The sequence below is a fragment of the Taeniopygia guttata genome, chromosome 3 (assembly GCF_048771995.1).
Source record: "Taeniopygia guttata chromosome 3, bTaeGut7.mat, whole genome shotgun sequence".
Lineage (NCBI taxonomy): Eukaryota > Metazoa > Chordata > Aves > Passeriformes > Estrildidae > Taeniopygia > Taeniopygia guttata.
Genome location: NC_133027.1, coordinates 62,115,507 through 62,130,484, shown reverse-complemented (window position 1 = coordinate 62,130,484; position 14,978 = coordinate 62,115,507). Strand labels below are relative to the sequence as shown.

The following is a 14,978-nucleotide window of genomic DNA, read 5'->3' as shown; positions in this document are numbered from 1 at the left end:
TATTTTCCTTGAATACAGAAATTAACATGTGGAACAACTGCTTCTATACAGAACAAAGTATCTTCACCCTAATTCAAAAAGCAAGAAATGCCCCTCAGGTATGTCATTATCTTAAAATATGCATGTTGTTATCTTTCAGCAATTTTTTGAATAAAAACTTGGGAAATTTCTGATATAGGTGAGCTTGATTCCACTTCAAACTCTTTTTGAGTGGAATTATCTAACAACAAAACTTTAGCTACATGTTATGTCATGATAAAATTTTAAACCGTATGGATGACCCACTCACAAATATAATTAATTTTGTTTAAAAGCTGACAGTATTCTTTTCACATCACATATTCCTTTTTTTGCTCAGCTTTCAGGGTAATTATCTAGATGCTTATTACTACAAACCAGAAAAACTGTAATTTAAAATTTTCCAAAGCTGATGACCTAACCTTTGCAGGAAACAAACTGCTGCATGACCTACAAGAGCAATTACCAAGTAGCAGATCAATGCAGCATTATCAACTCTCATTACTCAGCAACAATTGTGGCAATATTGGATGGTTTGCTTCAAAGCCACAACTTCATGAGAATAAACATTGAACAGAGAGGCTGGGATTCTGAGGCAATTGAGAAAAATAGAAAGAAAGAAAAGGCTTTTCACAAAAATATTTATGAAAGTAGGAGCTGGGTGTGGCTGGAAAAAAAACAGTACCACAAAGAAAAAGAAGACTCACTGAAAGTCGTCACAGTTCTTAGAGGGAACGAATTATACAGGAGGTGTGCTGGTACACAAGTTTAGGCTTGGCATTTGCAAATTGATATAGGACATAGAAATGGGAAACAGCAAGACATTAAATTTTCCTTAAATTTGTCATTTAAAGAAGAGGATCAACCATTTTCAACTTATTGCCCCATTTATTTTCTTTAAGAATTCCCCTAAGAGAAGGCTATGAAAGACATGCCATGGAACACGTTTAAATTTCAGCAAAGGTTGAAAAGACTGGTAAAAGTCTATCAAAAAGGTTTAAAATGTATTTTGGCTCTTTTAATATTTGCTTAAAGAAATAAAAGCACTCAAGCACCCAGACTAAGTGAAGAACAGACAGTTCAAGAAGGTGCATTAAGGAGCCTGCATGAAAGCCCAACGTGTCTGTCCTTCCTGAAAACAGGGAGTCAGAACAGCCTGGCAATACCAGTCACAGTACAAATCAAACAGAGCCAACATGGGACCTGTTGTCCTACAAGTCACTCCCCACTAGTTCTGCCTTTCTTCAGCATTATTTTTCTGTAGCCATAATAGTTAAAGGACAGAGGAATGGTATGGTTTATAGACAGATTTAGCACTGTATCAGGTAGGAGGGATGTAAAAACCACACAAGCTTTCAGAAATACAAGTCCTTCAGAACCTTGTATGCCCAAAAGTTTGTCTGTCTTTTCCAATTACACTAGCTTGCTTTAACAAAGAGACAGCATTTCTGCCAACAAACATCCTGCCTTCTTTGTGCAGTGACAGAAAAACAGAAAAGAGATCTGCAGCACCACTGCAGATTACAACAGCGTATGTCTTGTACCACTGAGACTTCTAAAGCCAAAAGGCATCATCATGGCATCATTTTACCTCAGGATTTGTTAATTATTCACCAGTAACAACTGTTCCAGCTGTGTCTGAAAGCAACATTTGATACAAGGGATCCACACTGTAAAGAGTCACACGCTGATTCAATTTTTCTGTCCAAGAATCATAATAAAAATCACATTTAACTTTCAAATGCCATTTACACTAAACAAAGTTTAAACAAACAAACAAAAAAGTTTTCCTGTATTGTTTTTCTGTATTCTTCCCAGTGACACTATAAACCAAGAAACACTACAGAAAAGGCTTATTTGTTTGGGTTTTTAAAATTTATTTCCTAAACAAGCAATAGACTGCTGGGAAAAAATCTGCTCTGCAAGATACATACAATCTCAAAGAAAAAAAAAAAATGGGACAGGGATAAAGTAAAGCTTTCTTTCTTTTTAAAACCAAGAAAAAATATTTTTAAGCTCCTTCTGCTCTAAACCAAAACAAAACCTAGAACTGTGCAGACTTCCATAACTAATGTAGTATGAAAACAAACAAGTATTGAATATTTTTAAAGGACAGTGTTCCTTTGAAAAGCTGTAACTAATTCATTTGACAGTCCGGCTGAGATAGGTTTATACCCCCATCTACTAAGACCTGTGCTAAATGAAACAGGATGGTTTTTTTGCAGCTGTAGACATGTGCTTGGAACACTCAAATAAATGACAAATGTAAATAAATAATTTCCTTTATCTTTACAGTAAAAAATGTTATATAGGCTCAATAATGTATTCAGCTTGTTACTCAATTCACTGCATCTAATTTGCATGTTCTTGTAATACTTTTTAATGCTTCAGTCTAGCAATTAGCATACTGATTCTTATTAAATATATCAAAGATGTCTTTTTAGTTAGCACAGTCAAAAGCAAATGTACACCTGCAAAACACTTTTAAGCACTAGCAATTTAAGAAACATTAAGTGCCATAAAAATTGGTACATCTTAATATGCTAGACACAACAGAAACCATTAGAAGAAACACTTACAATGGCACCATCCAACCTTACAGATTTTCACTGGAAGGAAAATCCCTATAAGGCTAATTGAAGCCTCCTAAATTAAGTTGAGGGGTTTTTTTTTCTAATTTCTGTCATAGAGCCCCCTGAAAATCTCTCCCCAGAAAACTCAAGATGCGTCAGATGCTGAAAGCTGGTATCTCTGTAGAACTATAAAAAAATACTCAGTCTGGCATGCTTCAGAGCCTACTGGTCACATATTTTGTATCACAAAATGCAATATTTTCACCCCTTACCACAGAATAAATGGGAATACGGTTATTTTAATTTTGTGATTCTCCTTAGTAACTACAAAAAAAAAGAGGTTGTTGCAAACTCTAACAACCAAACAAAACAACTGTAGAAACACAAGTGTGGCTCATATTACAACACTTAATTCTCAATTATTGTTCAACATGATGAGTCATTCAGATCCAGCACTATAATATGCATGTCAGTAATTCAGTCCTGGGGATTCCTCATTCTTGCTTGTTTTGATAGGCTACCAGCATGTTATTAGAGTCAAGAAAATAAACCAAAAAGTTTTCAGTGAATCTCTTCAGAAGTCATAAAAATATTGCAAAAATACATCACAAGCATTCACCTTCTTGACTGATTTAAAAATAGTCTCACATTCTTGCCAGAAGCACAGCACTGCCACATTACCTCTTCTTCTAGATTTTCACTTTAAAACTGAAATACAATGTAGTGCTCTGCCCACAGCATATTTTTAATTACACCCCAAATGGCAAACATTTAATTTCTATATTATCACTCTTCCATTCTGTTCATTTCAGCATTTTATACTTAATAATTGAATGCATACCAATGTTGAAGTAGCATTGTATGATTGAAAAGCAATAAACTTCACTTGGCACCCTAGCTTTATCCCAGAGAAAAATATAGGCATAAATCATAATATAAATATATATTTATATTTATAAATAAACTATAAATAGGTATAAATCACCATTTCTGGGAACAAGACAACACAATATGCTTCTAGAACTGGTCAGCAAATCAAATAGGCTCTTATGAGTTTTAAGTTAATCACAATCTAAGGGCCCACTCTGTGCAACAAACATGGCTTTAATCAGACACACATACCAGGATGTGTTTGCAAAATCAGCATTTTCCATTATGAATGGTGGCACACAATAGAGACAGCATTGTTGTTGGCTTTTTTTAGTTGGAGAATAAGAAAACAAAACATTTACTTATTCTTATGCAAATATGAGCAATAAGCACTGCTGTTCATTATTTTCTTTCAAGAATCTTTCAGCAGACAGACTTAGAAGAAAAGGAGATTTTTTTCTAAAGAAAAAGATCTCACTGTCCATTCAACTATATTATCTTTAACATTCCTATCCAAATCAGTGGGATCCTCCTATAAAAGGATTAAATTCAGTAAGCCTGGTGAAGAGTGCTTGTAAGAATGAATTTTTACTTACAAGATGATCAAAAAAACATGACAGTAGGAAAATCTGACAGCAGCCAGAGTCATCACAAAAAGCTACTTTCCACTAAAGCCACTTTTCTCTTCCTTCAGTTGCATCCCACCATATTAGTTTTGTTTTAGAGACATAAATTGGCAGTCTCTACTCTGGTCATTGACACAATTCCTGCTGTCAGGAGGATTACTTACAGGAACACAACCTTTTATTAATCACAAGCTTGACCCAAACAACAACAACAAAAAGATCCAAATAGAAAAGTTTCATTACATTTGAGTCCCTCTCTCATGCCAATCACTGTTAGCTGAAAGGATGTGCAAACAGCACATCTAAATCCCCACAGCAATGATACAATGACCCAGAAAGAGACTCTAATGGCCAACGGAGCAAATAAAGCAAAACTAGCCAAACCCAAAGGGCAGCATGCACATAAGCATCTTCTCCACATAAATGGGCACATACTGAAACCTAGTCTCGTATTTCCAATTTATGCAATAAACCTTCACAGAAACAGAAACTTCTTATATTGTTCCCAAAACATATATTACACAAAAGAAGAGAAACAAGTGCCCAGGTTCACTGAAAATTTAGATAACAAAATGTGAAGAAATGAAAAGTGATTATTGTGTCACACATAAAAAATAAAATGCAATTCGTAGTTGAAAATTAAACAGACAACTAGCTGTCATTCAAACCAAAATGCTGGATTCAAATATCATTCTTCCCTTTGGGAAAATGTGGCTATAACTTTTTTGAATGAACCTGATACAAATATATACACGAATCTGTCTTTCATCAGTACATACAGAAGTCTGTATGATATACCATACACCCACACACTTCCATACACACAAAGCATGTGGAAGCAATTATTTCACACTAAGTATTTGTTGGCTGCTCCCTTTTTTTGCTTAAAAGAGGACTGTTACTAATGTTACACAAGAACCAGAACTATACCCTTCTGAAACTGTGGCGCAGCTTGGGTTGAAAGGGCAACATACATTCCCAGAGTGCACCCGATAAATAGCAAAAGAGACAAGAAAAAACACATTGTAACATTGGTGGATCTTTGATTTCATTTCAGTACTTGAACTGTCATTCCACCCACCAACCTAACACAATCTTTGATTTGAACAGATTCTTCTCAAAGAGCACATCCAAACACATCCTAAATAAAAACCAGAAACAAACTAGGCCTTCCCTGTTGTCTAAGACACTTGGTAAGCTACTGGGCATCACCTGCACTTTCCATGAAGCATTTTACAGAGAAAGAGATGGGAAGATGATAAAGGACAGCCAAAATATCAATTTATACCAACAGATTTCTGCCTTTCAGAAAATACGAATGGAAAAGTTTCTGTATCATTGTACTCAGGAAAATGCTTTGCACACTGAAGTTATGGCATTTTACTGCAAGGCACCTCAGCATTTCTCTGAGAGGTCACACTTGGCCTTTTTTCTAACAAAATGAGAAGTTTTTCCAGATACAACAGCTATCGCCTGTCACAGGCTGTTCCAGTTTGCAGCTTCTGAAAATCTGGCAGACTACAACCAAGCTTTTCCCCCATTGCCCTGCCTCTCCATTAGTTTTCCAGGCCAGACTTTACTACCGTGTGAAAGCAGTTAACTATCGCAGCTTTCAACTTTCATAAACATGCATTTATTGCATTTGCTTGGAAACTGGCAGATGCTGGGGAATGAAGGAGAAAGTAGGCCAGACCAAAACAAGCCACATTTCCAGAGAACCTCCCACCATCAGTCGTGTATGCTTGAATTTACCAGAAAAAATCCCAACTGACCCAAATCCCATTTGGATTAGTCTTCAACCTCCTTCATAGCACTCTGTCAAATTCCAAGCTGAAACACTTAAAAAAAAAAAAAAAAAAAAAAAGAAAGAAACAAACAAAGGTAGCTATCATTTTCTTTAAAGTGTAACACACGTTTTGCTTACCTCACTGTTGTGGCCCCTCAAATTGAAGTTGATTCTCTGAGGGGTGTTCCGATCCCTCCTGCAATGGCTGGAAGTGAAAGTGACTCCTACAACTCCTCTGCCATTGCCTGTTGCCAACCAGCCTTCCTCATAGTACCGCCTCCTGCACACCGGTTTCTCCTTCTCACTTTTGGGGACTCTCCCTTTCCAGGAGAGGCAGAGGATGTTGGAATCGCTGCAAAGAACAGGCCCATGTTCCACGGCTGCATACATGCTTTTTAAATATTTTATTTTTTGACATAAGAAAGTAATATGTCTAGTGCACAAAATTTAAATCAATTTTTTTTTTATTGATAAGACTGACCTGGATAGATCATTGAAAGGGAGGAGGATGGGGTCAGTGTTTATAAATATCCACCAAATGCATAGTGAAAAATTCCTCTATAAAAGATGATGGCAGTTGGCTAAGAAAAAGTAACACTTAAAAAAAAATTAAGGTTCATTTTTGTTTTGAGTCTGTAGAGTGGGGGTGCACTTATCCTTTGGAGAAACAGCTACTTCATAAGAGGCGCTCAAGAAATGGTTAAGTCATCTTTTTGCTCAACTTGATATAATCTTTATTCAGCCTGAGATTCCAGTTTAGCGTAATGCAATTCCAGAGACAAAGAGTTGCAAATGTGTAGGTTTCAAGTAACTTAAGGCTTTTAAAATTTCCTCCAGTCAGATTTTCTTCAAAAGTTCAGTTGCAGAAATTTAAACACACGCACATACATATATATGTATATATATGACATTCCTCTTTTCCAAGCTGCCCTCTGGCATATCTTTTCCATCTGATGTATTTCTGCTGCTAAAGCTGAAAGAGATTGCATAAAGGGAAAAAAAGGCACACGAACCGTGTGAAACAACAGACCCGAACTTGTGCAGGCACTGGTGTGCCAGGCCAGTTGGGAAATCCCTCTTGGTCTGAACCGCTCGTTGGACTCAAAAGTTTTTGCAATCCAAAGCCAATCCAATTTTCATCGCAGCACTTTTTTTCCACCAGAGACCCAACACAGCCTGAACTGTTTATCACGCTATCTTGCCTGCTTTCCCACTTTTTGCTGCCACACACGAATGAAAAAGAACCCCCTCTTCATTTATAGCAGAATCAAAAATGCTCTAAAGCTTTTAACTTTCAAAGTAAGTAAGTTTGCCTCAGGTGAACCATGAAGTTCTCTCTCCTATGAAACGGGCTAAAATGTCAAGCTGTTTTTCTTTTACTTTTCCCTTTTTTTCTGCTACAAGGAATCACAGACTTTTCATTCTACCATAAAAACAAATGCCAGAATTAAAGCACATCAAGTAAGCACTCTCTCAAAATCTTCTAAAATTCAAGGAAGGAAGAAATATAATCATCTAAATAAGAAAGAGAAGCAGCATTAAAAATCTGACTTCCTGGGTTCACAATTTCTCTAGGTATTTTCCTTGCTTGTTTGATACGATCTTTCCTTCTTGATGCTTGTCTACAGCACAGATTCATAGTTCCAGACACAACATTTGCAGCTGTACAAGAAGGAAACATATGAAGTATTCCAATCGTTTTATTTGAATAACATTTATGAGCTCACTTAGCTAGTATTTATATCACACTAAGTGAAAAGAGGAAAAAGGAGAGGGAGAAAGGATACGCAAGTTTGATGACCTGGTTAACTCAAGAAGGAAGGCAAGGTTTGCTCAGTTCAATGCCCAGACTTGTCCCATAGTTCCTCAACTTATTCACTTCCAGTCATCATTGCTCAGCAGAAGGTCACAATTTATTGTCCATTCACAACTTACTGAGCCCAATGCAAAACGTGCCGAAGACCATACATTATTCCTCTGCCCTCTTGATTCGTCTGTTTCCCTCACAGATATCTATTTAGATTGTGGAGGTATTTATTAGGCTTTTTCTGCACAGAGGGTGTTTTTTCTTTCTCTTCTTGCAGACTTTTTTCACCCGTGAAGACCATGTGGAAAGTTGAACATTACTGGCAGATGTCTTTCCATGGATTACTGATTCCTGTGCTGCGAAGGTGCTCCATCTGGTTCTCAATTAATTTTCATCAATTGCAAAGCTCTCAGGAATATGCCAGAGCAAGTCTACATGATGACAAAAACATGTGCGTTTTCATGTACATGCAGTGCACACACCCATCTGGTACTCAGAGCTGCATCTGCCTTTTCAGTTTAAGTGTGGTAATCTTGTAAGATGGCCGCTACTCAAAACTTGAAACCCCTGGATTCTTCCAACTCTGCAAGGCAAAGCACACACACACACACAAAAATTAAAAAGTGAATAAAACAAAACAAGTTAAAGATATTGGTACTATTGTTACAGTAATCAAAGTATTATGATTAAGGATTTTATACCCGACTCCTACAGAGTGTATTATATATAGATAAAAACATTATTCAGAATATACACATTTGATGTATTTGTATTTGATATACACACAAAGACGAACTACAAACTTTTCTTTCTTGCTTCCAAATTTCCCAAAACTTTTCACAATGGACATGTATAGCTAATGAAATATATCTTGGAAGGATACTTTGGCAGGGAGGAGAGGAGTGGGGAGAGCTTTGTCCTGGTCACAGTCTCTGGGGCAAAATCTTGAAGATTTCACAATTTTGAAGGGAAGATGGGGAAGGGAGATGTTAGTGATAGAGTAGGCACAAGGTTAGACCCTGAGGCACACAAACAGAATCACAGAATGGCTGATCTGGAAGGGACCTCTGAACATCATCCGGTCCAAACACTGTGCTCAAGCAGGGTCACCTGGAGTCAGTTGCCCAGGACTTACAGGTGACTTCTGAATATCTCCAAGGATAAAAACCCCATGAACTCTCTGGGCAACTCGTGCCAGCGCTCAGTCATCCTCACAGAAAAGTGTTTCCTGATGTTTAGAGGGAACCATCTGTGTTTCAGTTTGTGCTCATTGCCTCTGGTTCTGTCACTGGATACCACCATTAAGAGCCTGTCTCTCTCATTTAATTCCCTCCCATCAACTGTACACAACAAGAAGATCTCCTTAAGCTTTTTCTTCTCCAGGCTGAAGTCTCAGCTCTCAGACTTTCCTCATAGAAAAGATGCTCCAAACCATGAAAATACAGTACTGAACTTACCAGTCTCAAAGGGACTGGGAAGATTCCTCCAGGGCTTAAACTACTGCTTTGAAGAGATCTAAGGTACTTCAAAATTAAAGCTTAAAAGTCTGAATCAATACAGATGAATTTAAAAACTATTCAAATTCTACTTAAATCTCCATTTGAAAAAGGGGAGAAATATTCCCCCAAGTCAGTTTTATACAAAAGAGTGTATACAAATAAAGCACAAGAGACCAAGCAAAAGGCCATTCAGGATATTCCAGTAGTTGTATCTGAAGTGCACACATATGTACAGTTATTCTATCTACACAGTTACTGCTAAGAAGAGCTCATTTAAATTCAGAGCTGCATACATAACAGTCATCAGAGCTGTAAAAATGGTCTTGCCTTTATTACATAAAGCACTACACTAACCTCATGTTTCCTGTAATTAACCACTTATTTCATTCTAGCACAGACGTATTAATTAATTTTGTTTTAAAAAAAGAGACAAGATAAGAAAACAAATTTATAGACAAAAAGGCAAAGTTGTAAAGTAGTTTACAACACTACACAGTTGGCTGACTTATCAGAAACACTGTCCCCGAGATTTGGTGAGTCACTGCCAGACCTCTTCAGCACTATACCTCACTGAAGTTTTAAAAATAATGGCTGCCATTAATTTCTTTTTCATCATGGCAAGATGATAATATGAGAAACGTCACCTTTCCAAATTTCGGGTGTTTATCAATTACAGCCCAGAGAAAGTTCATATATAGGAAAACACAGAAAAACTTTCAGAGTACAATGGTTTATAGACAAACTTCTGCATTTATCCTATGAGCAAACTTGATCCTCTGAAGGATCAGTCTCATTGTTTCCATACCCACTGGAATTCTCCTAACAGACATCTACATTCAAGAGTTGACATTTTATATTAGCAGCATGAGTATTATAATGCAAGCCTTTACTAATCCTACAGAGAAATTTTAAAAAAGTTTACTGAGAAAACAAAGTCTCTAAAATATCAGTTAGAATAGAGTGAGGTAAGCACTAAACAGAATTGTTTGAACTGTACAAGAATCATGAGTTTACAAGTGGATTTTAAAATACAGGTAACTATAGATACAGTGGCTTTGCATAAAATCTGTATGCAACTTCTGTCCTTATCCACTGCATAAAAGATTAACAAGGTTGAGAAAAGGACTCATCTGCATCGTGGTCAATAACCTTAGTCCCATTTACCATCACTTTCAAGATTAGAGAGTCCAAAGGCTTCTCTTAAAAATATCCTAACTGCATTAGAAATGCTGGATGTGGAGAGATGAAAATATAAAATAACTACAAAAGTAAAAAAAGTCAGCCATTATTCAAATGCATTATTCAAATACTTTCTCAATAAAATACAACCAATGAGAATATTTTACCTTTAAATCATTGAGGGTTGCCACTACCTTTATGTTATATTCAGAGACAAGAAAAAAATACTTTTAAGACTGTAATATCAAACACTCAAAACACAGGCTGAATTAAGACTACATATATTATATATTAAAATCTTCCCATTCCCTTCTTCTTCATTTCCATGCACTCTGTATTTCCAAAGAAATTGCCTAACTAAAAGATTCAAGTGCTAGTCTTCCCTCTAGAAAATCAGTAATTTAGACAATCCCCTTCTCCCACAATTACAGCAGCCTCACAGTTCTGCTCATTTTCATATTTTGAAACAAAGCTTTTTGTCTTGTTTTTCCCCACCATGGAACACCAGGGTAATGGCTCCCACCTCTTTTGTGAAGTGTGTAATAGCAGAGGATTAAAAGCATGATAGAAGAGCTGGGTGTTACCTGCACAATCCTACCACTAGCCCAAAGTCAGTTTGGGCTCACCCTACAAAGAGAACTTGGCCTTCCAGATGGAACTAATTCAAACTAATTTTTAACTGAAGATTTTTTATAATAAAACGTCATGCACCTTTCCTTCCACAGCAGTGCAAGGACTAATCACAGAAGTGCGCCACAATCTGATTTTGCTGGTAAATTATTTCTGACACTACTAGGACAATAAATATCAACAAATTGCCTACTTTCACTCTCACTTTAAAAAGGTAGTTGAAAATATCTTTTCTCTGGATTTTCCTTTTAACAAAGGGAGATGCTACTTGAACTCATCCTCTAACACTATTGAGTCTAAGCCTAGTGATCTAAAACATTTAAGTACTGACACCTAATGAGACAAAAACACAGGAAACCAGGATCCACACTATTTTATTTCATTTTGTTTTGAAAGCATAGTTCTTCTCAAATGCAGAACCCAGCAGCAAGTTTTGCTTCTGCATGACAGAAAATTTAAGTACTAATTTTAAAAAATTAGCTTATAAACAGTTGCTTTTTTATTGTAGTGTCAATATTTAACTCATCATTTTTATCTTCTGTTTCTATTAACTTATATAAAGTGTGTTAAGCCACAGATGGACAACCAGAAAAATATTTGTTTGTTCTCATGTGTCTTTCATTGAGGTGTCTCTTTTGTTGATAGAAAGAAGCCAAGCACAGCCAAATGTGCCAATACTGCAGCAAGCTCTTCAGTATTTCATGTTTATTCAAACCTCTACTCTTCAAGGCTCCAGAGCAGAGAATCTGAAGGTGAGGATAAAAGGGGACTGGGAAAGAAAGGAAAGCAAAGAAGGAAAAGTGAAGTGAGTACACACTACTTCTGAATTATTATCTTCATGAAACCGAAACAAAAAAGGACTCACAGCCTGCTTTTGGAAGATTCTGACGGCTCAAACATCTTAAAAAGAATAGAAGATAAAGAGTTTTTGAAAAGACTTCAGGATTTTTTAGCCTAACCAGATTTCCTACCTGCCAAACCTGCATAAGGTCAAAGGAAACTGTACAGTCTAAGAAGGAAAAAATGTACACCAGTGTCCACGAAAATATTTTAAAGGCATTTTAAAAGTGCCAGCCACAACTGGTTTGGCACAAGCTGATGGCAGATAATCCCACCAGCTATCAAATAGGGACTGTGGGACCAACCTCCAAGGTCACTGCTGAACACTACAGTACAAAATTGGCACATCATGTAATAGAGTTACTGTATTACAGGCTAAATACTACAGAGATAGAAGATGGTAAAATTATACAATTGGTTGTTTATTTAGTCCAATCTATAAATTAACAAAAAATCATTAAACAATCCTATCAAAAAAAGGAAAGAAAATTATTTAACAGGACTAACTACTTTCCAAAAAAGCCTAAAGAAACAATTAACTGCCTTGGAAGCTGATCTCACTGAAAACATAGCCTTCAAAAGCAGCAACTGATTTCAAGAGAGCTTCCCTTCCTGAACTCACCATGCACAAAGGGGTTAGGAATTGTGGCAATAAATCTCAATCAGTTTGAGTGGTGCCCAGAAGTTTTTGCTCTGACAGTCCTAGTGTTGTCCCACATTCAGCTGCATGAAAAACTGGAAAGGCACAAAACAAGTGAGAAACAGAAGGGAGGAGTACCTGCAATTACCACCTGAAGACTACTGACAACAAAGTTTGGGCATAGAATATTTCTGAATTCAGGGATTCGTCCTTAAAAGAAAAGGAAGCAAAGTTTTATCTCTTGAGGATGAATTTTAGATGGCTTGGATGTCCTGGAGCCAAAGCTACCCATCGGCCATGAAAATATGCCTAATTTTCAAATAAACAGAAGTGAGCTGAAATACTCCAGGCAGGTGTTGAAAAACCTGTTTCAGGAAATAAAAATGCACAAATATCACATACTAGCCTTTTAAAGAGTTGGGAGATTCACACCACTGAAAACCACATCTAAATGCTTTAGAGACTCAAAGAAATGTGAAGTGTGAGCAAGAAATTCCTGACACTAAAAAGTGTCAATCTTCTTTCTCAAGAAAAGGCTGCAATCTGTACAGCACAGGGAAGCTCTAGACAATCCCTTCACCAGGCACTTCCTCAAAACATGGCAACAACTGCGTCTCACTAATAACATTCAAAGACCTTCATGGGAGGGTGCCTCAGCTCCCACCATCTCTTTTCCATTGAACTGACTGCACTGACCTTGCCTGTAATTACAGAGCAATTTCTTTCCCGTAGGAACATCCTGCAGCCTGCAAACATCCCTCGAGTCTGCAGCAGTTCCAGCTAGCTCCTAATTATCTCCAATATCTGCCCACAGGCTCTTTAATACTTTCTTATGAAGATACACTGAACTTTCGATATTCTCCTCAAAAATCCCAATACACCTTTGTATGTGATGCACTACCACATTGGAAACAAACAATAACATTTAAAAAAAAAAAGAAAGGAAGGGGAGATGAAGGGAGAGAACAACAGATGTCATCAGTTTTTAAAATTCAGAAGAGCCTCATAAACAAGAATTATTTCTTTTGAACAGCAAGACATATTTAAGTCAGAAACCTGGTAAATGCTGAGAAGCGGTGCAAGTGCAGTGTGTTGCAGCAAAGAGGGAGCTCCTGGTGATGCCTGCAAGCTGCACCACAGGTGTGAGAAGGATTGTGAGATGTGTGTATGTATTTAAAAATACAAAAAGACAGGAGTGGCATTTTTCGAACAGCTTGGGTTTCTCAGTCTTTGGATTTAGGATGAAGAACTGAACTCTAGTCCTGGCTGTCCCTCAAATGTGCTGACCTCAAGATTTCAGGCTGGTTTGAGGACCTGCACTCACCTCACCACCACTGCTAAGAGGTGCAAATGCAGAGCAGGGATACTCTGCCCTAGCAACAAAGAGATGCAAAGCTTAAGAAGAGCTACATCTCCTCTCTCTACCTGTCCTCTTTTGCTCCAAGTTCCAGGTTTTTTTCTCATGCTTCTGGAAGGTCGTGTCAAGATCTCTGGGTTAAAGGAGGGGAAGCATATAATAGAATGGAAACAGACGAACTCAAGGAGTGGTTGCTTTAGAGGCAACCTTGATAATCAAGAATCACTAAAGAAGCCTTTGTAAAAGTCAAGAGCTTTAAATAAATGCTTGGAGAAAGCAAAGACTTCTGAAAGTTGCTGTTTCACTACCAAGAGTCAGAGGGCACAAGATCAGCTGCATACACATGTGCCCTGTTAGGTGAATGATGGTTTTGATCTGCTCTGTATTAATATGCCAAGTGTTGACTGCTCACCTGTCTAGACAGAAGCAAGGAGGTCAGCAAGACACAGGAGTCCACCAGGCATAGTCATGGTCGGGTGGGTGAGCTGAAGGCAGGAAGGCAGATCTGCACCTAGGTAAATTCACAGAGCAGTCTTGTGTCCAAGTTGTTTTATTTTATACATGTCTTCACAATTGTCTCTTCATACTGGTCTAGCTCCTGCTAGACATATGAAATATGTCTATTTCATATAAATATGACTATGAAATAGTAGTTATATTAAAATACAAAATTTTGAAGTGGGGATAAGAAATAGCAATATGCTATTCCTCATGCATGACTGGGACACTACAACCTTTCTATTAAGAAATCCATAATAGTTTAAAATTGCCAGTTACAGAGGTATTCAGTGGGAGGACGGCTACCAATGACTATGCCTTCTATTTTTTTAAACATGAAAAATCAATGTGTTAAAATGATCACAGATGAAAATGAATGAACAGAAAAAGAGATGCAAAACTCTAGAAAAGCATATTCAAGGAGCAACACAAGTTATTTTAGGTAGGAATTCAGAATATTTCATTAAATGCCCTCTACCAGATAGCGGTTGCTTCTAACTCCAATCGCTACAAAATTATGAAAATGCTCTTCCATTGAACAAGTGTTCACATTTCATCAAGAAAGACAACAAATGTTGTAAATTAGTGTGGGTTTTTTGAAGAAAAGTAATATTCTCATTACTTGGTAGCTAGTCCTATAATTACCTTTTTCTGT

General features: G+C 37.1%; 1 protein-coding gene across 4 annotated transcripts in view; it reads right to left on the bottom strand.

The window, feature by feature from the left end:
* TULP4 (TUB like protein 4) overlaps positions 1 to 14,978 on the bottom strand; it is a 149,247-nt gene that overhangs the window by 114,414 nt on the left and 19,855 nt on the right. For 3 of the 4 annotated variants that reach the window (XM_030269537.4, XM_032747558.3, XM_041715194.2), the window contains exon 2: positions 6,012 to 8,263. In XM_030269537.4, coding sequence (XP_030125397.4) covers positions 6,012 to 6,263 — 252 coding nt within the window. In that variant the 5' untranslated portion in view covers positions 6,264 to 8,263. Of the gene's footprint in view, positions 1 to 6,011; positions 8,264 to 14,237; positions 14,337 to 14,978 lie in introns of those variants that run through there. The other variant, XM_072926984.1, reaches the window with a different exon arrangement.